Below are 26314 nucleotides of genomic sequence, written 5' to 3'. Positions count from 1 at the left end.
CAAGGTATCTGATGGAAATCCAAGCCAGAAAATACGATGCCTTGCCTTGGGTAGTTTCCCTGCTAGCATCTCTGCTCGATTTTACTTGAGCTTTAGTTTGCAATTTTAAGTGAGCAAAACTCCTGTGGGAGTCAGGAGGATGAATTTCCAGAATTACATTTTAAAGCCAGCTCTAAATTGCAGTCAGCAAAGAACTGGTTTCTAATTTTAAGCAATTTTCTGCAATTTATGATTTTTTGCCTCAATACAGTTTATTTTGCTGCAAACTGCTCAGCAAAACAGAATGATTAACTGACCTGCAGCAATTGTTTTCCCAGATTTTTGCAAATACTGACTTTTTTTCCTTGTCTAATTAGCCCTTCCATAAATTACAATTAAACATAACAATAGCACAATACTGGAATCTGCCAGGTCAACCTGACAGCAGTATTGAGTCTCGGTCTTGCTTATCACAAAGACAACGTTCAAAAAGGAGAATCAGTAAACCCCAAAAATTCAGCCAGCTCTACTGGTCTGCCATTACCATCCCAAAACACTCATCTGAAAGACTCTAAAGTTACAAAAAGCTGCATCATCTCGCAGGGTCAGACGAAGTAAGAGGGATGCCAGACGGATTAACTCGGTGCTGCTTGGGTTAGATGTCAATAGGATTAGAAAGGCCTTTGGGTTGCGGCTAGCAGGCGGACCCACGCGCGCCCGGCGAGAAGGCGCACGTCCTGTCCGGGGAAGCAGCTCCAGCCCTACACAGCAGGAAGATGAAAGCAGTGAGACAGAGGAAAGATTTCAAATACACTCCTCGGCCAAAGACTAAATTTAAGGAAGTGTCGGACAAGCTAAAGGAGTCTTAGATTAAGAAGAAAGAAAGAAAAAAAACGCTTTTGTGTCAACTCACAGAAAGCCTACTGTGTTATTCTTAAATGCACGCCTCCATCCAGGCAACAGGGCAAAATGGACAGCTGGCTAAAACCCATCCAGAAAAAAAATAAGCTCCTCGTGCATTTAACAGATGGTGGCACAGGTTATGAAATTGGTCTTTGCTTCAAGTCTCTGAAAATAGGCTTTTAACTAAACCAAGCTACAATATTTAAATAGCCTTAGAATATTTCTCAAATGAAACAACGCTAAGCACGTATTGTAGTGCATACACTAATATTGAGAATAAACACTATGTTTCTACAGATTATATCCTAATCTACATTTCTTATGTCTGAGAGAATTTCCACCCTCAGAAAAATGAAAAGTTTCGTGGTTAACATCTTGTACTTCCAGCCAAAGGAGAAAATAGTAATTCCAATATCTTTGCTTTGCATCACAGGGTTTAGGGTGGGAAGGAGATTTGTTTGTTTAAAATAATTCCCTGCAGCTACTTTGCAAAAAAACTTTATCATACGGCGTAGGGAAGAGCGAAGGTTATCTCCCTCAACACAGCCCCCTTCAGCACTTCTCAAAGCCTTGCAGAGTACAGACAAAGTTCTATATTTTATATTTTGATGTGACAAACTGAAGGTGTGCAGAATAAAGTCCTAGCTATTTTCCATCACCCGAAGCAGAACTAAACAATTATTACGAGCTACCTATGACACGCGAGTTAACAAAGTAGAGAATCACTTCAAAACAGATAAAAACCCGCACGAGTGCCTGTGAGTGTCTTGGCTACAACAACGTCTTGCATGACCTGCACTTTGGAAAACCACACTTTGAGACATACATCCTCCTAAAGATAATTTCAAGAAACAACTACTCAAATCTGGGCTTAAGAAGCAATTTTGTACATTTTTAAACATATTCCGAGTATTGGGACAATTAGTAAGTTGGGTGACAAAATTCTTTAACAGAAGCAGACCTTTATTACAAAACCACAGCAACTCCAGCTTCTGTAGTCTAGAGAAGATGTGTACATTAGAGAGGACAGCAACCTTTCTCCCTTACTTCTTTACTGACATTTTTGCTTTACACCGGTGACGTGCCATGCTAAGTTATTGTTTGCTTCCTACGGTTCAAAACCGGCCTTGAGTTGTAATTTGATTAAATCTGGTATCGGTTCTCATAGGATCACACAATGGCTCAGGTTGGGAGGGACCTTAAAGCCCACCCAGTTCCAACCCCAGGCCATGGGCAGGGACACCTCCCACCACACCAGGTTGCCCAAAGCCCCATCCAGCCTGGCCTTGAGAACCTCCAGGGATGGGGCATCCACAGCTTCTCTGGGCGGCCTGTGCCAGGGCCTCACCACCCTCCAAGGGAAGAATTTCTTCCAAATATCTCATCTAAATCTATCCTCTTTCAGTTTAAAGCCATTCCCCCTTGTCCTGTCATTATCTAACCGAGCAAAAAGTCACTCTCCATCTTTTTTATAAGCCCCCTTTAAGTTCTGAAAAACTGCAATGAGGTCACCCCGGAGCCTTCTCCTCTCCAGGCTGAACAACCCCAGCTCTCTCATCCTGTCCCCATAGGAGAGGTGCTCCAGCCCTCTGATCATCCTCGTAGCCCTCCCCTGGACCCGCTCTACCAGACCCACATCCTTCTGGTGCTGAGGTTCTCATGGTTATTTTCCCTTCTAATCATTAGAGAAAGCAACCTGCTCATCTGCTTGATTACAAAGCTCCAGGAAGGAAGAAATGGCATTAATTCTTGAGTTTTAATTCCCTAAAGAAAAAAAAAAAAGCACAGAGCCATTAAACCTGAAGCGCTTCAGTAGAACGGCCCCTGCTTGGTGGCCACCTGACAAATGTTCGGAGCCACAAGCATGGGGGGTTTCCACTCCACTGCCCAACCAGCAGCACACTACTGGGAGAAAGCCCGCAGCCCAGTCTCTAAACTGAGACCCCTTCCATTTGCACATTGAAATTAGGGGAATAGCACTCGTCAGGTAGGTGATGATGGACCTACAGAAGTTCCCCATTGCCAGAAGAGCTCCTTCTCATGCAACATTACTTTGTATTTTTCTTAAGTTTTCTTATTTTTTTCCTTAAAGTTGCAAATAAACTTCTGTCACTCCCACGCACTCTTAGAGCACTTTGAATGCCACAAGAAAAGAAAAAACAAACTTAACATGGCATCAGGCTACTATTACAGGTGGTACTGTATTTCACCAGCTTAGAAGCAAAGCAAGACAAACTGCAACTCTTCAGTCCACTTGTAAAAATCTGTAATATTTGTGTGTGTTTTAATATTAAGTTTGCCCCTTTTCAAGCCTCAACCATTGCAGACAAATAAACGTAAACATTATTGAACCTGTAAGACCCAACTATCATTCCAGATGAGCAATGTGCTCCCAACCCACGCAGCATGGACACATACACGGGACCTAGCTGTGAGCCAGCATGAGCTCAGCTGGCTGACCTGCTCTAATTCTGAAAAAATGGGTGAAAAATGGGTGAAGAATTCCCCTCTCAGAAAAATAAACCCCTAAAAATTAACACTGAATAGAGTATTATGCACGTTCTTCTCAGAGAATAGGTAACCACTAACCTAAAAATAAATAATTCATCAATCTTCAAAAAGGAGGGAATGAATCAAACAAAGAAATACACATGCGTGGATTTGGCAATATAATGCTTTCCAAAGCACCCAAATCCAGAACTAGGTCACGGCTTTATCCCCCAGATCATTTTCAGCTTAGTTTGAACAATAAAAGTCTTTTGAATAAACTGCCTGCATTCAACAATCATAATACACGCAACCCCAAACAGAAGACATAAATGTAAAAGCCCACGTATTCATAGCAGAAAACAGATGGACTTGAAGGAAAGGACATGCCTGTAGGTTGCTACCTCTGCTTTGGTCTTCGGGGCACAAGACAGCAGGTAGAGCATTGCTTCCCACCCATACTGCACGCTAAAGCTTTCAAAGGAATACTGTATATACTTTAGCAAAGTCTTCTGGCTCTTCAGGTCAAGTATTATTTCCAGGGTTCCTGAAATAGCAATTCTAATTCGCAAATTTTTGATTGATCCCTCGGTAATGAAATCTAGCCATCCAGGAGAGGTCTGCCAGAAGCCCAAGCACAGAGATTAGTCTTGTCATACGGATGGAGACTATATTTAGATAGGTACTATATAAAGACTCCTCCACTCCCCATGAAATTCCTCCAAAAATGAAGCGTCGCTGCAGATATTAGACACGGCTTTTAGCACGTGGAGAACAATGCGTCTTGTTTCAGCACTCATGACGTAGCTTGGCTATGTCAAGGCTTTCTTCTTCTACAAATGCTACAACAACGTATGCTGGAAAGGCTTTATGTATGATCATTAGGTTTCTACTGTACCCGTTTTATAAAAAAACTAAACAAATGTTTCAAGGATTAAATTGGGCCAAGAGCAAAGTGCTGATATGAAACACAGCATCAAGGCTTCATTCAAACTGCGACTTAACCTTTCACGATGCACAAGTATCAAAAACTGCCCTCCAAAACAGAAATGTAAAATGTCTGTCTCAAGTCATAGGAAAGAAGTTTAGTATACAATAGAAATCTTGCTAGGGAAGTGATAAAGTTTTCCATATTCGTACCTTATGTAATGCTGAAAAACCTTCGTTATTTAACTATGTATGTACAAATTTTCAAGCTACACTCACACTTCTGCTCTGAGGATATGAAATATCTTGCAAACATTTCAGGCCAAATGTCAAGAGAGACCTGTCAAGCTCCAAAGAGTAAGCTGCTTTCATTTAATCTACTATCAAAAAAAATCTGAAAAAAAGATCTGAATTTCTGAGACTATTATAAAATCTTAAGTATCGTTAAAACAAATTTATACAGACAGCATTTTTTTCTCCTGCTACGCAAGCATGATTACACACTTATGGACCGAAAACATACTGCATTTCTGCTGTGATATTTAGCATAGACCATTCAAGTCCAATTCTATACCACAAATTACAAAGCAGATGGGTAAGACTTCGGATGATTTTCAAAATTAATCCAGTAGCATGCAAATTCTTGTTTGATAACTTAAATTACTTTTAAATTCATTGTAATACCATGTCTCAGCTTCCTTTTTTATTAGGAGAAGTTCTTCTGTGCTAAAAGGAAGGAAATGTAGTTTGAATACTGGAAAACCTCCTTTCTAGCGCAGTATTCACAACCATGGATATAAAAGTTTTTGTAGGAAATAACAGAAGGAGAAGTGTGATTTACTGTAAAAGAAAACATTTATTGATTCTGAAGCATTACTTAATGGACGTAAGATAGGAAAAGGCAACCTACCAAACAAACAATATGAAATTGTTGCAAACAGGACTTTGCGGAGCCCCAGCAGCTCCCACAAATTACCTGAACACGCACCTCTGATGCTGCTCTCAGGTGTTGTGAAGTGTTCCCCCATACACTGCAGCTGCTCCTCCAGAAGGGCACGGGTCTCCCACAGTCATGGGGCTGTCTGGGCACATCCATCAGCACATGCTAAATGGCACTAATGCCACGTTGAGGCAACTTCATCAAGTGGTGGAAACCTTACTGCTTTAGAGGCTGGATTTGGTAATGCTAGATTCACTTTTACCAAAAGGTGGGAGAACATTTACACATTTTTCCACCCAAAGTAATGTACTCTACTGTCCTAGCTCCATTCAGCACCGATACTGAAAATGCAAATACTACTTAAGGAATGGGTTTGGGTACATTTGTCTGTGTTTGGCATGCAGCAGGTGGGTGAGGATGCCCATCAGAAAAATGCTATCATCTGACACGTTAAAAGCAACACATACTGGAATTTAATCACTAACAGTACAACCCTATGCACTGTAAGAATAAAAATCATGAGTTTGTTGCTGCCCAGCATGCTTGTATGGCAAACTACTGCCCATAAACAAGCCTGAAGGCTCTTACACCATGGTGTGCGCTGCCTCTGCGCTCGCTGCTAGAAGATGGTGTAGTTGTGATTTGGCTCCTCTCTGCACTGCTCTCAGCTGCTACCACCACCCATCCTACCAGCTACCCCATGGCAGTTCGAAATGCCTACAACACCAGGTGAGTGCCATCTTCTGCAGCAACCCAGCCAGAACAGTTTTGTAACAGCTCAAAAGACTTTCTCTTCCCTATCCCAACAGCCCAAGGGACACTCGAAGGGTTTGCCAATACAGCTTCTAGCAGAGCGCCGCAAAACAACTGCTGTCTTTCCCCCAAAGTTAAAGACAGAACAAAAATAGGAGGTTACTTACTATAAGATTCTGAAAAAAATTACTTTTGTAGATGAAATTTTAAATTACCTCAACAAATAGCTATGGTCCCTCCTGAAAACTGCACCACAGTTTTTGGAACATGTTGTACATCTGATTTCACGAGAAAAATTATTATTTGATACAAAGACTGCAGAAAATGATGGATTTATTCAAGCATAATCTGTATCTCACGTCTCCTGCAGAACAACATTTAGCAAAAGATAAAAACTCTGAAACTTTACTGTCAACAACAAAAAAGACCAAAACCTTAAATGATCTCCCTGTTAAGCACAATAATTTTATTTCCCTCTGGGCTTCACCTCCATATGCTGAGAACTAGAAGATAAAACAAAAGTGGGGTTTTAGGGTTTTTTGGCAGAAGATAAAGGGGAACAAAATATCTCCTAACCACACACTTATTATAAATAAAATACATAACCTAGGATTTTTTATTTTTTTTTAAGGCATCAAAGTCAGGACTGATATGCAGCAGCAGAATCAGCTGCAAAGGCAGGAAACTATTTACCTTCACTCCACCTTATCTGGCATTACTCAGCACTCTTAACTATTCACTTAGGCAAATTTCAAACCCAGCTAAAAAAAAAAAGCAAGCACCAACCAGCAGATCTGCAGATAAAGGCATTGACCAATAATTACTCCGTTCTCCATGGATAAGTCTAGTAGCCTTTCCTACATGTTGTTTTCTAAAAGAAGTTACAGAAATCAAGGCAGAAATTAAGAATAAAACTAAATCCCTGCATCCTTGAACACAGGAAAGTGCTGCATATCATAAAAGTCTCAAGGTGAATTAGGACTTCTCTTCCAAAACACGTTAGAGCAGTACAAGACAGCAAGGCGCTGATCCAGTCTTTGAACAAGGAGTAGGTGCTGAATAAGAAAGGGATACTGTGATAAAGAAACACACATGGTTCTCGAAGAGATGATTATCCTTTTATACAACAGGATAAAGAAACAGTTAAGTGTGGTGGTTTAGCAGCTAATGGGCAGCTAAGCACCACCATGTCATGCTCTACCATCTTGATCCTTGTATTTCTGAATGTTTCTGTATTTCATTTCAGAAGTTCTCTTCTAATGTTAGTTTCCCATGTATGATATAATTAGCACTATAGTAAATACACCATACTCACAGTTTACTATGTACATTTTGCCAGTGTTACTTGCTTAAAACACAAATTGGTATTGAAAAAGACAACTCAACTTAGAAGTTCTGGTCTCTTTATGTAAAGAGTTTTACACCCTTTATAGCCAATTGAGGGAAAGATAGAAGGCACACAGAAGTCCCATCACCCCAGCAGACATGAGTGGTGAGAGTTCCCTGCAAAACCATGTGCTTCAAGCCTCCTTTTTACAACAGAAGAGGAATGAAAGTGAAAAAGCAAGCTTGGAGGTCCATCCCCCTCTCCACCTTCATGGAGATCCCTGCTAGCAAAGCAGCATTAAGCCCATCTCCAGAAAAGCATACTCCTCTTCTATTCTTTTCCAAGCACCTACAGTCTCCCTCTGAACCACCTTCTTCTACAGGACACCCCCCCTTAGTGAGGAGAAAAGCACTTGACAAGACCATCACCTCCACGCTAAAACAATTCTGCAAATACCCACTGCCACCCTCCCTGGACCCCTCATCGCGACCCCACTTGAGTTTACCTAGCATTCCACCCACTGCAATGGATATTTTAAACTACTAAATAATTTCAAGCATATGGAACTAGAAATGAAAAATCCCCATTTCCAGATTTGTATGAAACCCAGATTCTTATGAAACTATACTGGCCAGAAGCAACCAGCAGACAGAAACGTTGTACCTTCTCTTTGACAAGAGCACCTAGTCATTTTGCCATTACTTACAGAATGGGGATCCTCAAGATCCTACATGGCTCAGTAATAAGCTGTTTTCTTGGTGCCAGGATCTGACATATTACATCTTGAAACTTTATTCTGGTGTCTAGATGGCTAGAAATACTCATTAGCATCGCTTGGAAAAAACCTTCTCATTCCTCTATTTCACATTTGAAGAGGACTAGCTGAAACTCACCTAAAACAGTTACCAAACCTTTATAGTCAGTGGCTAAAATAGTGTTTCTTAGAAACTGACAACACAAAGAATACACATTGCAGCATACTTTGGTAGAAAACCTTTGAACATTCAAGTCAAATAGGATACATTTTTATGGCCTAAGGTAACACGCCCGGCAAGTGCCAGCTTATGAGCACGGGCTTCCTGACTGTGGGTACAGGCAAACTGCAATGATCCAAAGAAGTATTGCCAAACCATCTGTGTAATGGGGAAAGCAGGGCTGTTCAGGAGAGGAGCTAAGCCACTGACCCCCCTGTTCCCACCACGCTAACCAGCAACAGGACAGCCTCTGACAGAGTTTTACCCCTGGCGCACCCCACACTGAGCAACCAACAGCCAGTCCCACCCCTGCTGGGCTGGCGCAGTCCTACACTTAGCAAGCCAGAAACTTAAAGCAAGTGAGAACTCAGGAAGCCTTCGTAACAGACAGCACACCATTCTGTTTAGAGAACAGCTTCTTAATCATCGTTATAAACGTATGATTGTCCTGCTCTGCCCTGCGCTGGTGCGGCCTGATCTCAAGTACTGTGTGCAGTTTTGGGTGCCACGCTAAAAGAAGGACATAAAACTATCAGAGACCAAACAAAGGAGGGCTACAAAGATGGTGAAGGGTCTAGAGGGGAAGACATATGAGGAGGTCCCTTGGTTTGCTCAGCCCAGAGCAGAGCAGGCTGAGGTGAGGCCTCATGGCGGCCTGCAGCTCCCTCACGAGGGGAGCGGAGGGGCAGGCGCTGAGCTCTGCTCTCTGGGGACAGCGACAGGACCCGAGGGAACGGCATGGAGCTGGGACAGGGGAGGGTCAGGCTGGGGGTTAGGGAAAGGTTCTGCACCCAGAGGGTGGTCGGGCACTGGGACAGGCTCCCCAGGGCAGTGGTCAAGGCACTGAGCCTGCTGGAGTTGTCGACGTGCTTGGACAACGCTCTCAGACACGTGGTTTGATTTTGGGGTGGTCTTGTGTGGAGCCAGGAGTTTGGACTCCATGACCCCTGTGGGTCCCTTCCAACTCAGGATCTGCTATGATCCTACACAGTAACACATTACACCCTCATCACCACTTACATGCTATCATGCAACTATTCGAAGCTACAAATTGTGTGATTTTATGTTAATTTCAGTATTAGGGAATCATATTGAACTAGTGAATTGGGATTTCTCCTTCCCCCACTTTAAATCTTTCAATAAAGCTTTCTGAAAGTTTTGAGTTTATTTCCAGAAATACCTGTGGAAATATAAACCGCTGAAACAAGCAAGCCCAATGAAGTCTGTTTCCACTGGAGATCAGCGGATCAGCTTCAAAAATGAGATCTAAGCTCTTGTTATCATACCCCATGACCATTATATCTAACATGCTCGTACTGATTAAAAGTATATTCACTCACAGCCAAAGTGACAGATATTCAGATTGGACATGTCCTAAGTAACGTGTTGTACATCAATTACAACCGCAGAACACTACTCCAAGAATTAAGTTTATTTTTTATGTTCATGTTACTGTTCATCCAAGACCTCTATAATCTAAAAAAAATAAAAATAAAAAAAATACTGCAACTAGCTATTATAGGCTTTTAAGAAGTACATGGCCTTCTAGCCAGCCACTTACAGTATCTTAAAGATAAGCATGTCCGAAGAATGTTCGACAGTATTTTATCTTAAAGGAAATACTGTAAAGTACAACTATCTTAGAATAATTGTGTTATAGTAATATAATTTAAAATAACTTTCCCGAGGCTTACTAACATACGCCACATATATTCACATGCAGACTGACGCTAATCTACTTTTAAAAAGAAGATTTTTAAATGTATACCCCCAGCTATGGAAGATTTTTGATTAACACTGAACTTCACTATTTTATCACTAGTCCATTATTTCCTTACATTAAAAACATAAGCCAGATTCCAGAGACAGACTAAGTAGTACCATCTAGAATATATGTTAAGTATCAGAAACAGATTATAATGACGTGGATCTCTGCCAGACCACAAAATATTACCATATCGTAACTCCACTGAGGAGATACCAACCACTGCTACAATACAGGACTTTGAAGTACGATTATTTTTGAGATGAAACACTTCATTCTCTTCAGCCCCTAAAAGAAAAATCACATTTAGTTTCCTTGTGTTTATTTTGAAATTGGTACTGCACTTTTATCAAGTACTCCAAGTTTCTTATGCAACACGAAACAACGCACGTTGCATAATGAAGATCACAGAAAAGCTTCCACAAGAGCTCAAGACACCACTTTATGAAAAATAAATAAAAAAATAAATAATAAGGGAGGGAAGAAAAAGGAGCTAGGCGTTCATTCCCAAGCAAACTGCCCATAGATTTTCAGATTAGAGTCCAGATCCTCAGCTTCAGCTAAGGAGTGCTCCAGCATAAGGCCACCATGGCTTCTCAGCAGTGGTCCGGGCCGTCGACAGAAATCAGTTCTGCCTGAACAGCAATGTTTTCAAGAGAAGCTGGAACTGGCACAGAAGGCAGCCAACACTGGCTTTTCCATACTGTGTCCCCATGCTGTCGAACAACAAGTCCCATTTGGTACTCACATCCCACGAAGGCACTGACCTGCTGTTTTGGTGGTTGAACAAACCCATCAAACCAAAGGCAGCAACCTACTTGGCTAATTTGTATGGGATACACAGAACTCAAGGAGTCTCTTGCTTGTTTCTGTCTCCGTAACAACAGTATTACCAAATAAAGTCTCAGCTAAACGCTGCCACAAAGTCTCCTTTTAATGGGAAACTCAATCACACAAGTAGTTTTAATCTAAAAACAGACAGCAACAAAAAAAACACAAACAAACCCCCAAATGTGGGTCCTGCCACTGGCAAGCTATTTTCAGATGTCTTTACCATAAAGTAGAAATGTTACCATAAAGTAGACGTGTTACCAGACACTTACGGCAGCGTCACAATTCTGTAATCAGCTGAATCTGCACTTTACAAAGTTTCTAGCTGTGGAAAATACACACAACACTTTCAAGCCAGATTTCAACATACTTGCAGAGTCTTAACACACACAGAAGGGTCTCCACAGCAGCTGCTTTACAAGCAGCAACTAATTTAGCCTCTGTTAGGGAGCTAACCACAATCTCAAGTACTGACTGCAAAATACCCCCATTTCCACAAACATGTCAGAATATTCAGATGCAACAACACGTAAGTATTTCTGCAGGACTATACATTTGAGGCCCAGTACTCCTGCAAGTCAGGAAGTCTTAACTTGTTCTTTAAACGTTGCTCCCCAAAATAAAGACCTAAACAATTGTCTCTACGTTCTTAGAAAGCCCATTTCACAAGTTATCACATCCAACAAATTTCCTTTCAAATACAAAAAACATACCGTTGAAGCACAGAAAGCTATTTGCAGAACCTCAACTGATGTCTCAATCTTATTTTAATGTTTTAATTTTTGTGGGTTGTTGATCCTTCATTTTCTTCCAGTAACATTCCTCAATATCGTAGCTTGCAATAGTCAGTGGCACATCTGTGAATTTGTATTTCTCTGGAGGTATACCCAGTGAAAAATGATCTACTTATTGCTTTAAGATGTTCTGCAAAGTATGTATATCAGAAACCATCAAAATTAATAAAGCTAGCTACCAGAGTTCATAGGGTAATTATTGTTAAAAAATTCAATTGTTATCGTTAACTGCTAACTGAAAACCAGAGCTCTAAATTAAGCTAAAACTGGTGAAGAGCTGGGGTCTTGAAGTTCAGATCTGACACGAGAGCAGCGACATTAAAATTCCTCATTGACATTCTGCTCACCTCCGACAGCTTCTGAAATGAAAGCATCTCACTCAGTCACAGCCCTTTAATAACTATGGGGAGCTAAAGTTTATGCATGCAAAATTGTGGCAGGGAAGGCTTGCTCCTTTCGTGGGCTCAGTTAATTGCCGCAAGACACAGACAACATTGAAAAGAGTACTGATCTGCAGCTCTGCCTGGCACTGTACTTGGGCTGAGAAATAACCAAGTTAGTGGATCCAGTACTGTACAAAGCAAAGGCTGAAAATAAGCCATACTATCTCTTTCACATAAAACCACAAGAATGATTAGTCACATTCCAGATATTTCTGGATTCCTGCAAAGTAGAGTAGCACTCGGGCTGAGTCACAACAGCTCTCCATTCTGCTCAGGATTGCATAAGCACATGCAGGGACATCACCAAAAGTTTACATTTTGACTTCTACTCAGAAACAACGCTGAGCGACCAGAAATATTAAACAAGTAAATCCCGCTTATTGCATATACCGTGACCACGGCTTCTGACGTTCACAGAAGTCATCCTTAGAAAGGACTCGGAGTTAAAAACAGAAAGGCTTGCCCTTAGTCATTTTGTTTACAGTACCATAAAAGCCTTGCCTATCAAGTCTGCTGCAAGGGCAGTATCCAGACTGGCTGATCTCCTACCACAGCCTTAGGCCAAGCCAAGGAAGAGAGCCACGGGCCTTGAGAGATCCGAAACAAAATACCAGTGGGGCAAAGTTAAGTTTAGATATGCACAAACAGCAGTCACACACACAGGTGAAATACAGGCTACTGGTACCTGACGTTGGCCCTAACTCCACATCCAAGAGCCGCAACTTGTCCCCACTCAGGCCCTGACTGTGCTATCAGCATTCCTCAGATGAAGTCTGGCAACTGTGTTGTTTTTTGTTTTTAAATGTGTAGAATTCAACATTCCTTTTGCTACAATCAGATACTCAGCATTTGCTGTGTTTTTTTTTTTTATTGTCTTTTACTCCTGCTGAAACCTGCCAGCAGCTACTGCTGGCTTCCAGCAACCCAACGAGGGAAGACTTGAACGTCTCTCAGTACCCGTTTCCTCCACTATTTCATGGGATTAGACAACAAAAGCAGAGCCAAACAAATTCAGGTAACGACAACAGGGGCGAGGGGTGGGCAGGAAGCAGCAGTTTACACCACTGGCCTGCACTTCCACCTGAACTACAGCGCTGCACCAAGCCCCAGCACAAGCACCAGTCATCATCCCACCCAGAGGTTACAGCTGCCTGCCCCTGAAGAAAATGAAGTGAAGGCCATACAAACATTGTCAGTCCCCTAGGTTCTGCATGATGATATGTGGAAAGGCTACGAGGGATATAACAATTTTCAAAACAAAGAAAAGGTATCTACTGAAGGCAGAAGGAAAAGCAGTCAAAACAGAACCAAGATGCGTGGCTTTTTACATTTTGTTCCAATACATTAAAACACTGAGAGCAAACAAGGCATTTTTTTTCTATATTCAAAGCATATTGTAGTGATAAAGGACTTATTATTCTTAGATGAAAGAATTATTTAGACTGGATGACGGATGATAAAACTCAGCTGCCATACCACCAGCTACTCCTCTGAGCCTCTACTGCCTGAGCCTCATTCCAATGTCACCACTGCCCTACTGCTTGTAGGATCAGCTATAAGTCCATCCTTTTCCTCTGCTAGCCTCCTCCAAAATGGATTCTGTATGTCATATATATGAGTTACGCCGTTCATCGCCATTCTGCACTAAACTTCCTAAAAAGAACACACGTACACACATTGTCACTAAAGATGGTGGCACTAACAAGGCAAGAACTGAGCACGGTTTCTTTCTGTTAGTCTTCCTCCACCTATTGCCCTCTTCTAATATTGTTCACGTACATACGGATTTCAGGCCGTGAACCCCACCCTCTTGCATGTCTGCAGATGTCTATCATCACTCGTTCAGTTTTACTGAAAAGATCTCTCACATAAAACCTACATCTCTTAAATTCAGCGTACGGATTCAATAGCTGTACATAATAAGAGTGAAAATCTTCAACTGTTGCATAGATTTGAGCACTCAATGCCACCCAAAAAAAAAAAAAAGAAAAAACCCACCATGGGCCAAATACATTACTCTTGATTACTACTTGACCCAAAAAGAATTTGAAATTTGATATCCTAGAGGGCATGCAAAGAACTGCACAGGAAGAAAGTGCTGGCAGAGCCTTTTTGTACCTAAATAAAACGCACCAATACAGGAAAGAGCAGGCAGCATAATAGTCTTTAGTCACACAGGCCCCTTACTGCGAACTTCCAAGACCCCTGAAGAATTGTATGTGTAGGGGAAAGCATGGTAGGACCACACAATGAAGAGATTCAGTTTCCCAGATTGTACTGATAACTCCACTGAAATGAAGGGGATTATTCAACTGAGCAGTAACTGCTGGACTGGGCCTAGTTGGTGGTGGTGGTGTTTGGTGTGTTTTTTTTTTTTTTTTATTTCTTTAATAAATAGCTGTCTTTGACATAGTCAGCTACAGTTTTCAAACAAATAGCAAACCATTTTCATTTGATTAACTTAAAAAAAAAATACAGTGTCGTTGACTGCAAGTCCATAAACCACCTCACATCTCCTCGTTGTTGGAGAAGAAAACTTGCCAACAGCTCTGCCGTCATTCACTCAAACCGTAGCTGCTACCAGATGGCAAAACCAACAAGTTATCTGATGAAATCATTCAACGTATTCAAATATCCTGGCCGCCACAAGTGCCAGTAATCATGAAAAAAATAAACAAAATTAAGCTGTAGATATGCAGAATGGTCTTGGAGCACTACTCCATACACGTCTGGTCCTCAGTAAGCAACGAACCCACACGAGTACAGAGGTCGATATTAGCAGGTTTCATTCCAGGAGTGGAGATTTAGCCTTTAAGTAGCACGGATTGCTAAGGAATAATGCAACACAAACTTACAATGCCCGGAATGTGGTGTGTCACCATCCAGTTTATTAGTGGAATGCAAATGATAAAGTACTTATGGTAATTACTTCAGAAGTGATGTTGAAAGGGTTAGCAGGTAAAATCTGCTGGAGCTCTGGGAAGAAGTCAACCAAGCATCAGAGGAAAGAAGGCCGGATCAAGTTATGTCTACCTACCAGCACAAAGCTTGCTGAAGATTTGATAATTCGCTAGGAAATTCTCTATAGCAGGTCCTTGATGTTTCAAAGGCAGGACAGGAAGGCTGCGTTTTAAGAAGCATCAATTATAATAGTTTTACGATTATTATGAGAGGGTTAGTTCATGAATCTGACGAACACTTTGAAACACAATTATTATAATACTTAAGCAATTCATAGCAGATTTAGTAAACGTGATGGAGCCTTCGTAACATGACACCCCACCACAGCGATGCCAACTCGTACAGAAGTGGGGAAATATTATTATTTTTTGTAGATGCAAATTACAGAGTGGGCGGATAAGAGAAATGCAAACTGCAAAATCATACAGTAAATAAAAACATATATAAACACGGTGACAGCCTGGTAAGTGCTTCTCTTTAAAGAGCAATCAAATAACAATCCCATTTTCCTTCCTGAACAAGCTCCTTTGAAATAAGGAGGACGGTGATAAAGAGAGACCCAAAATGAGTTTCCAAGTGCTCTTTCTACAAATTAAATTATTGATTGTATTTAGCGATTTGAATTTCTACGACACACTTCAGACCTGAAGAAACTGCTGCTAATAACACAGTAACTCAGCAAAACGATCCAGAGACAGACGAGAACACATCCGTCCGTCCAGTTAAATGATACTGACATTGGTAACATCTTCATCCAAATGTCTTCGTAATGACTCAATATTTAAACATCGCTACGTCTAACAAGCTTCTTCCTGACATGGGGAAACAGAGCATCTCCAGGCCTAGGTATCTCTGTCAGCTGCATCCTCATTACATCACAACTATGGGAAGAAAGAGTTGCAATAGGAACGAGCTGTTATTTCACCTATCGAGATTTGTATATTGTTATAAAATGGAGTCCTCAAACATGACACGCGTAGTGGCAGCACCACGACTGCCCGGCAGGCAGGACGGAGGAGAGCGGTGGAGGTGGCACCGCGCTCAGCCCAGGGTAAGAGGAAAGAAGTGCTTCGTGTCACAGCCAAGGGGCTCCTCCAGGCAACTCGAGGAGGCTCTGGGAGCTGTGCATCCAGCTCTCCGCTGCTAAGGAGGGGACTTCTGCCATGCAGAGGCAGACAAGTGCAAAAGAGAAGGGGCTTCAGAGTACTCTCACGGTCAGAGACCCTAAAAAGAAACGTACGGAACTAAACAACTGAAAGGATTTAAACGCAGGGGCAGCAGTCTTGTCATCACCTTTTCTCCCATAAAGACAAAATATATTTTTCATATTTAGGGAGGGGGGGTAGGGAATCTTAAAGCTGTGCTTGACCATCCTCTGTATCTTACTGTTTCTGCTCTTCTGGCAAAATTCGCTCATTTTCCCTGCAGTAGAAAAGCTGTGAATTAAACAATGAAATTAAGCAACTAGCATGATTTCAATAGCCTGTTTGTCCTACATATGCACCACTAATTGTATATCGATGGCTGAAACGAGGCTCGGTTTTTATATCACCACTACCACGGCAGGTTACACTCACAAAACAGAATTTCATCCTGAAAATAAAATGCACAGACCGGTCTGCTGCTGTCAAAGTACCTTTAAACGCGAACAATCACGGGGGGGTGGGAAGTGAAAATACTTTGCCGTAAGAATAAAGAGCCAGCATATCAAACCACTGCCACAACTTTTTTTTTTTTTTCCGCTCAGCTAAGTGATTTATGGAAATACAGGCAAATCGGTGCAGCCCTGCTGAACAGAAAGGTTACCTAACAGACCCGATCGCCCTCCCTTCACGCCTAGCCGTACCTTCCTATGTTAAATGTACCAACACAGGCTGAAGTACAGTCCGCCATAAGAAGTGCAAGGAGTGCCCTTGAAAAACGTCCAGATTGCAGCTAGTGCACAAAGGCTCTCCCTGTGCAAACAGGGCACAAGAATTTCTTTTTCGCTCTTGACCCGGCATCAGGTGAGGGGATTAACTTCCCATCAGCATCAGAAGGCACGGTGTCAGTAAGAAACGAGCAAAGTTTGAGAGACGAAAAAGAAGGCTGAGAATCAATTTCACAGCTGGTTTAGGGGAGGGGGAAAAAAAAAAAAAAAAAAAAGAAATGGCTTGGGTAAATCATTCTGAATGCTCTGCTTCGCATTTCTCTTCCCCTAAACAGTGGTCGGCAAGGCTGAAGAGCACTGCTGGAGCAGGCAGGCAGGGTAGGAACTGCCAGAGCCAGGAGACCGGGCGGCATCCACACTTGCCTGGCCACACGGAAGACGACACTGCAGATTTCCCCTCCGCTCCCCAAAATCAAAGCTGAACCAGCATCGGGGAGGGGAAAGGAGGGGGATTATTAACTGGGAACTTTTCGTTCCTTAAATACGCCACCGAGATTTCCCCCCCCCCCCCCCCCCCCCCCTTCCCACGCCCCTCTTCTTTCCATCCCCTCTGCCAAAAGAGGCCTTGAGCAAAGGCTATTCCCCCCGCAACGCTGCGAGGCGAGGGGGAGCGCCAGGACTCACCATATCAGCCGGGACGCCGCTGGACATCTTGAGATCCCCCCTGATGGTTTCCGAAAAACCGATTTTTTTTTTTTTTTAAAAAAAAAAAAATATATATATATATATATGTAAAGGTAGCAGGTCCTGGGCTGCCACGCAGCAGGTCCTTGTCACCACCGGCGGTGCCAGGTAGGGCCGGCAGGACCGCACGGCGACATGGGCTGCCCACGGGCTCCGGGGGCCGCCTGCGGGCTTCGGGGCTGCGTGCGGGGCTTTTTCTGCCCGCACACCCCCTTCCCTTCCCTTCCCTCCCCTCCCTCCCTCCCTCCCCCCCCACGCCTTCTCTCCCTTCTCTCTTCCTTCTCCTCCGCCGGCCTCGGCGAATAACGACGGGGTGATTCACGGCGAGGGCTGCGGCGTCCCGGTCACCTCCTTCATTAGCGCCGCGGACACCCGGCCGGCGGGCAGCTCGGGGTGGCTCCCGGGGGGCTCGGGGAGGGGGTAAGGCTGGATCCCGGGGGGCTCGGGCTGGATCTCCCCAGGCGCTGCCCGTGCCCGCCGCTGCCTCCCCTCAGCGCTCTGCGGGGACCCGGGGGGGGGGGGGGAGGGGGGGGGCGTTCAACGGCTGCCGCCTCCCGCAGCCTCAGCGCTCCGCTCGCATCGCCGCCGCCTCCTCCTCCTCCTCCTCCTCTTCCTCCTCCTCCTCAGCCCTCCCTCCGTCCCCCGCCTCGCCCCCCTTCCTCCCTCCTCCCTCCCTCCCTCGCAGCAGCCGGGGATGCCGCTCCCTCAGCGCGCTGCCCGCCCGCGGCCGCCCCCCGCCATCTTCGCCTCAAGCCAACATGGCGGCCGCCGAGCCCGGCCAGGGGACGCGGCGGGGGAGAGACAGACCCCCCCCCCCCCCTCCCCCCTCCTACTTCACCCCCCCCGGTCACGCGCCGCAGCGCCGCGCGGCATCATGGGGCTTGTAGGCGGGCGGGCTGCGGGCGGGGCCTCAGCTGCATAGCCCCGCCCCTCTCCTTAGCAACCGTTGCTAGGGGTAGATTATTATTATTAATAATCATCATTATTATATGTATATTTTTTTCCACCCCAAATTCACAAATCGAAGCCTGCACGGCATTCCTTTGCAGAAATTCCTCATCGTTTCTTCAATTTTTTTTTACAGCTTGAAATATCAGGGTTTTGCTTGTGGGGAGGGCGGAATTGCCTTTTTTTCCTCTTTCCGCCCCCCCCAAACTGCATGTTTTTATTAGTGATAAAGCTCCTGTAATTTCCACGGTGGAAATTACGGCTGCCGACTCGGCGTAGGAAACATCTGGAGAAAGGGCACTTAGCCTCTAAAATGCCCTCGCCAGATGCTTTCGCGCTCCCCGAAGAGCTCTGTGTTCGCTGAGGCACCGAGTGATCCGAAGTGCTGTCGGTGGCCGGTGTTTTATTCCTCATCCCAGGCCGTTCCTCAGTATGCAATAAATAAAGGCCATGTCTGATGAAAAATGCTTCCCACACAGACAAAAAAAAATACAAAATAAAACCCCATGCAACATGCAGATCTACCAAAGAAATTAATGGGCCTTTTGAGAGGGATGTGTGGAGATGCATGCATATTCCAGCACTGTAAAATTGTCCAAGAAAAAAAAATACCGCAAAAATCAAGTAGACAGAGCTTGTGGCAGATGCTGTCTGGTTCCTTCAGGGACAGTTCTCATGTAAAACCACAGGAAATTAAGACAGAGTTGTTCCCTTTAATACTAAAAGTTGGAAGTTGTCTTTCCTCTTTATGACTTCCTACTGAAAGCAACAAAGGCAACCCCGCTGTCCCTTATATCAAATTTATCATTCTTTTCTTCAAGAAAAGCTACAGAATAGCATGAGGCTATTGACTTTAAAAGGCAGATTTGACAGCAAACATCCCAACTTAATTCCCAGGAAAAGAGTTAGGGGGTCAATAGAAGAGACCTGTGCTATCATGCTGTGTGACTTCGGGCTTGTCTGTCCCCAGCACCTCTGCTTAGAGAAGTTGTTGCGTCGCTGTCTGTGGAGACAGCCAAAACCCATCTCGACATGGTTGTGGACAACCTTCTGTGGCTGACCCTGCCTGAGCAGGGGGGTTGGACAGCATGGTCTCCAGATGCACCTTCCAAACTCATCCCTTCTGTGACTGTGTCTTGGTGACTCTCCCCTGACAAACGCTTTTGTGGTACCATACATAATCGTCCCCAACTTCAGTCAGTTCTTCAAGCGACCAGTAAGTTTTGTGTTTGTGGGAATATTGTTGAAACATTGCTTACATTTTTCTCCAAACAGATATCCTTGAGGGACAGAGGAAGTGTAAGGGTTCCTCATTTTTTTCATATCTTTTCATAAGGCATCGAAATAATAATATTCATAGATGAGGGTCAAAGGGATGAGCTCTGAAGTGTGTCTCCCATCTGACATAATATACCTCCCTGGGCACATATGTCTCCCTGGTTATGTCAGTGACAGATTGAAGAATTATAAATAGGTCTTGCTGAACAGAGTTTATACTTAGAACATTATCAATAAAAATTCCTTATGGATTTGTTTAACTGTATGCCCAACAGCTTAGGTTTAGGTGGACACCTGAGCTCTGCTGCGAGGCCATCCTGCAGACCTAGCAGTTGCTCCAAGCAGACCGCAGCCCTGGGCAGGTGCCTTGAGATGATCTCAGGCTGATTCAGGAGCTGCCCTGCCCGTGCTCTCTGATAGCAGGGGCGAGAGGATAGGCACCGTGTCTGCTTCTCAGGCACTGCAGCTCCCAGCTGTCTCCTCATGTAAACTGAAATTGGTGGCAACCCAGAGTGATGTCCTTGTCCCTGCTGTGACAGCTGAGGAGAAGGCAGGGCAGACAGCAGGGGCGCGTAATCTTGTACAGCTCGCAGCGTGAGCTGCCAAAGGTTATATGGAAATACCCTTTGATCGAGCAGGGAGAGGTCCGTGTGCCCAAGCACATCAGGAGAGTTAGGGCACCAACAAGCACCAGCAGACTGGATGAGGGGTCGGCCAGGCGAGGAGGCAGCAGCAGGGCACATCCACTCCATCAGAGATGGCTCTTTTGAATTATTTAGACAGATGAGCTTGTCTGTGGTGCATGAAGATAGGCACATCCATAGGGCAGAACCGTAGGACAGAACGCAGAAGACTCAGAACCTAAATCAGCGTGATTGCGTGCTTTCTGTTTTCCTGCCTCTGGTTTAGCAATCTGTTAAAGGAAGGATCAGGCCTTCAGTGCTGATGAAGCAGCGCTGTACGTAAGGAATCGGGGACTGCCATTGCCCCTCTTGTGTATGCAGTCAGGTTGGCCAACTTTTCTGCCTAGCATCGTACAAGTGAGGATCGGTCGCTCTCTTTGACGCACAGCTGTGCTTTCCAAGAGACGGCACGAAAAACTACTTTTTTTGTTCTCCTTATTATTACAAATTTGAATCCACAATTATGACTGCAGGCCAGAATGCCTCTACATTAGGCACTGCACAGTACAAACACATAACAGAGTTTCTGTCCTGAAAGGTTCACAGTACTGTGTTTACTCTACAGTTGACATTTGTATCACATTTGTGTGATTTTTTTTTTCCCCAGCTCTCAGCTATGATGACACAACACAAACGAACGGAGGACCCAGCACAGCTGGTACACACTGGAGATCGTTTAAGGATGATTGTGTGCTGGGCAAATGAATAAAAAGAAAAGCTGTACAATGATCCTCGTAGGAGTAGCGCAGGTCCGTGTACTGCACGTGACAGAAAGGGTGAATTCCCACCGGACTTGTGGAGGTGAGGTAATGTATTTGAAATACAGTGTGGTCGAGTATAAAACAGAAAAATATCTTTTTCTCTTTGGCTTGCATTAAGAAAGGCTGTTCTGATAGCATTCATTTCACGTTCACACGGAGAGGAAATGAGAGTTGTGGTCACTGCAGTCAGCTGCAACAAGGGACCCTGCAAAAGCGCAGCTATAGCCTGCATATGGGACCAGCTTGCAGCTCAACACTGAGCAAGCGCTGCAGGCACACAGAGCTGAAAACAAACCTTTCCCACATCCAAGGATTGAGCAAAAAGGGAAGTGCTGTTTGAGAGAAGTGCTAACAACATGGAGAGCTGAAAAGGCTATTCTGTTTTGGGGACCTAACCCTGTACTCAAACACACAAATCTTTCCGTTAGCTCTCCCTTGCAGAACTGGCATGTGAATTTAGCCTGCCGGGCACAAAATCTTTCATCGTCATTGCTTTGGCAATTTGCAGAGGAAAATGATGGAATATACTGCTGGTATTTTTCTCCTCATTTGAAAAATATGGCATGGCATGACTGGATGAGTCAAATTTTGCAATGCCATATTTGCATTGATAAAATTTGTACCCGGTCTCTGCAGGTGGGTTGGGGCTCGATTTTAGTGTTTCATGGCCATCAGTACTAGTTGAAACCCGACTCTGCACTAAGACATGCTTAATAGGAATAAAAGGTCTGTTATTCTAAATCAGATTAGTAGTCCAGCCAATGTGATATCCTGTCTCCAGCAGTGGCCAGCATCAAATACTTCAGAGAGACACACAAAACCCCACATTGGACAATCACGTTATAATCTGCTTATTTGGTTAAGTTTCCACTGCTGCCAAGGATGTAGGAGAGACTGGTTTATGCCCCGAAGCACAAAACTTTGTGTCCTTTGTGTCCTTAATAGCAGGACCATCAAAAACCCATCAATAACATGTAAAAGTGATTGCCATATTTCGAAAGAGCAGTGCTATCTCCCGTCAGTTGTTACTGCCCGGGCTTGAGAATACGTCGAGCCTACGCTCCAAGACTGACATTAAAAGCTTTCAGCCCCATAATGTACTCCGGTGTTTTTCATTTGATGCAGGCTGCGAACAGGAGCATCTTCAGGAGATGGAGCACGCAGCGATGACAGAAATGAAATTTCTTCCAACGCAAGAATATCCATGGCTTCTCATTTCCCTGCAGGTTTTTCAAGCAGCCTGAGAAGGTGAAAGGCTCCCGAGACAAAGGGTTTAATTCTCTGCATTTTGGCCATGGGACAGATCAGGATTCCTTCCCTCTGGCAGCCACAGAAGCAAGATACCCAGGGCAGCAAGGAGCACACAGGGCTACTCAGCAGGGTATTTCTAATACCTTTGTATAAACGTGTGGACTTTTTTTTTTTAACTCTTGCCAAGCCAAATTCACATTTAACTTGGTGCCTCTGTAAAAAACTCAGATTTTGTGTTTGCAAATATTTTTTCTTATATTTTAATATAAGAAAGTATTATATTTAAAAGAATATTATCTATTTTTTAATTGATTCTTTTCCATTGGGAAATACATTGATTTTTGCCTCCTTGGTTCTTCTGAGTCAAGCCAAAACAGTGTGGGTGTCCTACCAACCCCTCACCTGATGTCAGCAGACTCCTGGGAATAGCATTTAGTGGTTCTCACCTGCCCCAGAGCCAGCAGGGATAGCAAAAAAAAAAAAAAAAAAAAGGACCTTCGAGGTTTTGTAGCATTTATAATACTGCTGGCTATAATTGTGGTTTGTTTATTTACTTTTTAAGTTACTTGTCATGCTGATCTTGCTGGAAAATGAAAACACACAGCTATTTTAACTCGCGCTGTACCCCTGAATGCCGCAATATGCTTTAATGGTTTATTCCCCCACCTCTTGAGGTAGTGTCCATATAAAAATACAAGATGACAGGAAACAAGCAGGTAATACCAGAAGTTATTCCTGGCCTGGCCAATACAGTGAGAGCTGGTAGGAACAGTGTTCTGCCAATCTAATGGGTGTAGCAGTAAAAAAGGAGATAGGACATATCAGCGTTCCAGGTACTGGTGCCATAAATAGCACCGGGGAACTCCTAAGAGGGAGTGAGGATTGACAGAGGAAGGTACAAAGGTGGAATAAGGAGGAAGGAAGAATAACGTGAATGAGAACAAGAAGTTCCCATGCGTATATTAGAAAGCGCTCAAATCACCAGCATTCTGTAGTGGTTTAACTACCCATAAATCTATGAATTAACAGATATATCGTCCAGCCCATACAGAAAAATAACCCTGAAGACAACTGAAAGAAGTTCCTTATTTTGTCGTAGATGAAAAACAGGAAGGAGAAATTGTAGCAGAGAAGCATCCATCCTGGATCCATTTCCTGACGGCAGGGGGAAGCTAAGGATATATTGAAATAAAACTCAACTTCTGAACTAGAAACTTGAATTTGGCAAAGGATTTACAAAACATAGCAATAAAATGGTATTTCATATCTGGAAATCAAATGTGGGAATTAAAGACTCCTATACAAATAATCAGAAGAGTGGTGGTGGCACCACCACTGCTGGACATTTAAAATCTGTTGGACAAGAAGGAGAGGGTGAAGGAACTCCTAAGTGCCATGTGAAAGTAAATGAAAGTTCTTCAGGAAAAGAAACAAGAATCTGTGACTTTGGGGAATGGCTGTTGCAAAAAATGAACTTCGCAACAGAAACTGTCTGGAAAATAATTACAGAAAAATACACAGAGTACATACAAATATGGAGGAACGTTGGAGAGAGGATAGTAAAAGTCCACCAGAGATCACACTCGGTCCAACCAAGGATGCAAACGTAAAATGGCTTTGCAAAAATGTTAGAGAAGGCAGCTGAAGCTCGTGCTGCCTGCTGGTGCTACCAGGCCCCTAGCCTTCCCATCACTCTTGCAGGAGCCGCCGAGCCTGCGGTGGAGCGCAGCCCATTAGCTGAGACCTGGAGCACCTCTGCCTTTTATCGTCCCTGCTTCCTGCTGACTCCAGCAGGTTATTTTTCACATTAGCACATGCAGAAGGTTACATTCATTTATATATTTTTTTCTGTAAGGGTCTCCAGTGGGAAGCTAACCATTAGTGAGCTCCCGTTATAGCTCATATTTACTATTTATAAAATTAGTACCAAAAATACTAAATCGAAGCACAAAAGTGTTCTTGCTCATGTGATTTCCGAGTCTGTTGTCTACACCACTTTAGGATTCTTCGGGTTTTTTAATTTAAGGATCTTCATATGTCCCTAATTTAAGGCTGTTAATTATATGTGTGTGTGTGTATATATATATACAAGCATATGTTTATATAGACTCTATATGCGCACATGTGTATGAAACCTCTGAACATTTTTCAAGTTAACTGTAGCACTCAAATAAATTGCACTCAAATCTGATTGTACGCTACTTTAACTGAAACAAAAACCTGTCTCGGCATTTGTGCTGAGGACATAATTGTTTTTTACATACATTATGCCATTGTAATATAACATTTAATCTGACTTATTTTCTATCACTCATTGGTCTCCAAACCAGAATCAATATCTGAATGAACCACTGTCTGGAAGCACTATTTTTAATTGGCTAAAGAGATTGCCTGACCTTTGGTAACTGGTTACTGCTGTTGGGGAGACTCTCCATGAGCAGCATGGCATTGTCTAAATATAACGGGACAATAGCCTCATGTCATCTATAGGATATGGAGACACCACCGTTTTGTGTTGCTTTTACTTTATTACTATACATGCTAGGCACAATCAACAAAGACTTCCTGAGGATGAATGTTGTCAGTATATGAAACACTGAATAACTGCTTTTTGTTTTACTGAATGGTCCCCTTTCTTTCAGATTTAAAGGGGAAAATTCAGGAAAAACAACTCTGGGGAATGGAGTCTCGCATATAGGAGATTTTGTTTTTTGGTGGAGAGACTTTTGGCTGCACTGGGATCTTACATTAATTTTATAGGAGTTTAACTCCATCGACGTAATCTGAATTATTCCTCTTTTACAATAAGGTGAGAGAGGCACTGGGCAAATTAATAGGAGCATGAATTCCACATTATTTACAAGGTCACAGTCATCTGGGTCCTGAATGCTGCCAGTGTTGGGATTGATTTTTTTCTCTATTTTCACTTTCTCTCATCATGACCATAAAACCCAAGAGGGCCTGATTTAATTCCAGCCTCCCTTTCTCTTTCCAGTCCACAGGCCAACATGTACTGTAATAGGTGTTTGTGTAGTATAGCCGAATACTCCCAAAATAGCCAGCACTAAAAGTCGTCTAATTGGTTTACTGTCAGCAAGAGACTTGCTAGAGACAGCAAGAGAGCAGCAGAATCCAAAAGACTGAGCAGAAGTTTCACCACGTTTGAGTTGGTAATACAGATCTGTAGTCACCTGCTTCTGTAAAAGGGCTTCCTTGTTTTTTATTAACTTTAGTTTTATTGATTTATTTAAATGACTCTAGCTAGAAGTTAAAGGAAAGGAGAATTCACCAGACCTCAGTCTCACTACTCACAGCTGTTGCATCCATCATTGGCAGTGGGCTGGCGTTGTGGATGCAAGCTATGGGCACAACAAGTTCATGAGAGGCAACAGTGGAAAAGTTTGTCCAAGTGACACCACATTTTCCGATTTCCTTTACCAGCCACTAAGAGCGGGATTCCACTCATCTAAATAAAGTCTTCTAGAAATGTTGAATATTTACCCTAGGCTACTTGTCCAGCTTCCCTCTGTCATCAGTGGAGCAAGGTACGTCCATCACCTTGGCATCTTAGGTGAGACTCTTAACTTTTCTTTGCTGACTGTTGGACAAGCCCGCACAATTATTTTAGATGAGATGCTTAATTTTTAGCCAGATGAAGTTAACCAAGGTGAATCTCTCTCCAGTCTCTTCCACTT

General features: G+C 43.4%; 1 protein-coding gene and 1 long non-coding RNA gene across 7 annotated transcripts in view; one reads left to right on the top strand and one right to left on the bottom strand.

Annotated features, from left to right (window-relative positions):
• UBL3 (ubiquitin like 3) overlaps positions 1-17777 on the bottom strand; it is a 57088-nt gene extending 39311 nt beyond the window's left edge. The window contains exon 1 of the mRNA XM_035542514.2: positions 17639-17777. Within this exon, the coding sequence (XP_035398407.1) occupies positions 17639-17665 (27 nt within the window). The 5' untranslated portion in view covers positions 17666-17777. The remainder of the gene's footprint in view (positions 1-17638) is intronic.
• On the top strand, positions 17725-24792 carry LOC118245909 (uncharacterized). Of its 6 annotated transcripts, none has more exons than XR_004778012.2 (5): positions 17997-18118; positions 19617-19862; positions 21215-21408; positions 22494-22749; positions 23719-24792. It is a non-coding gene; the product is annotated as an uncharacterized LOC118245909 (long non-coding RNA). The 6 variants fall into 6 exon arrangements; XR_004778010.2 differs by having other exon boundaries at positions 23649-24792; XR_004778009.2 differs by lacking the exons at positions 17997-18118; positions 23719-24792 and adding an exon at positions 17725-17806 and having other exon boundaries at positions 22494-23642.
• The last annotated feature ends 1522 nt before the right edge of the window (positions 24793-26314 follow it).

This window comes from Cygnus atratus, chromosome 1, assembly GCF_013377495.2.
Source record: "Cygnus atratus isolate AKBS03 ecotype Queensland, Australia chromosome 1, CAtr_DNAZoo_HiC_assembly, whole genome shotgun sequence".
NCBI lineage: Eukaryota > Metazoa > Chordata > Aves > Anseriformes > Anatidae > Cygnus > Cygnus atratus.
The sequence above is the reverse complement of the archived record's forward strand: the minus strand, read 5'-3'. Positions and strand labels throughout refer to the sequence as shown.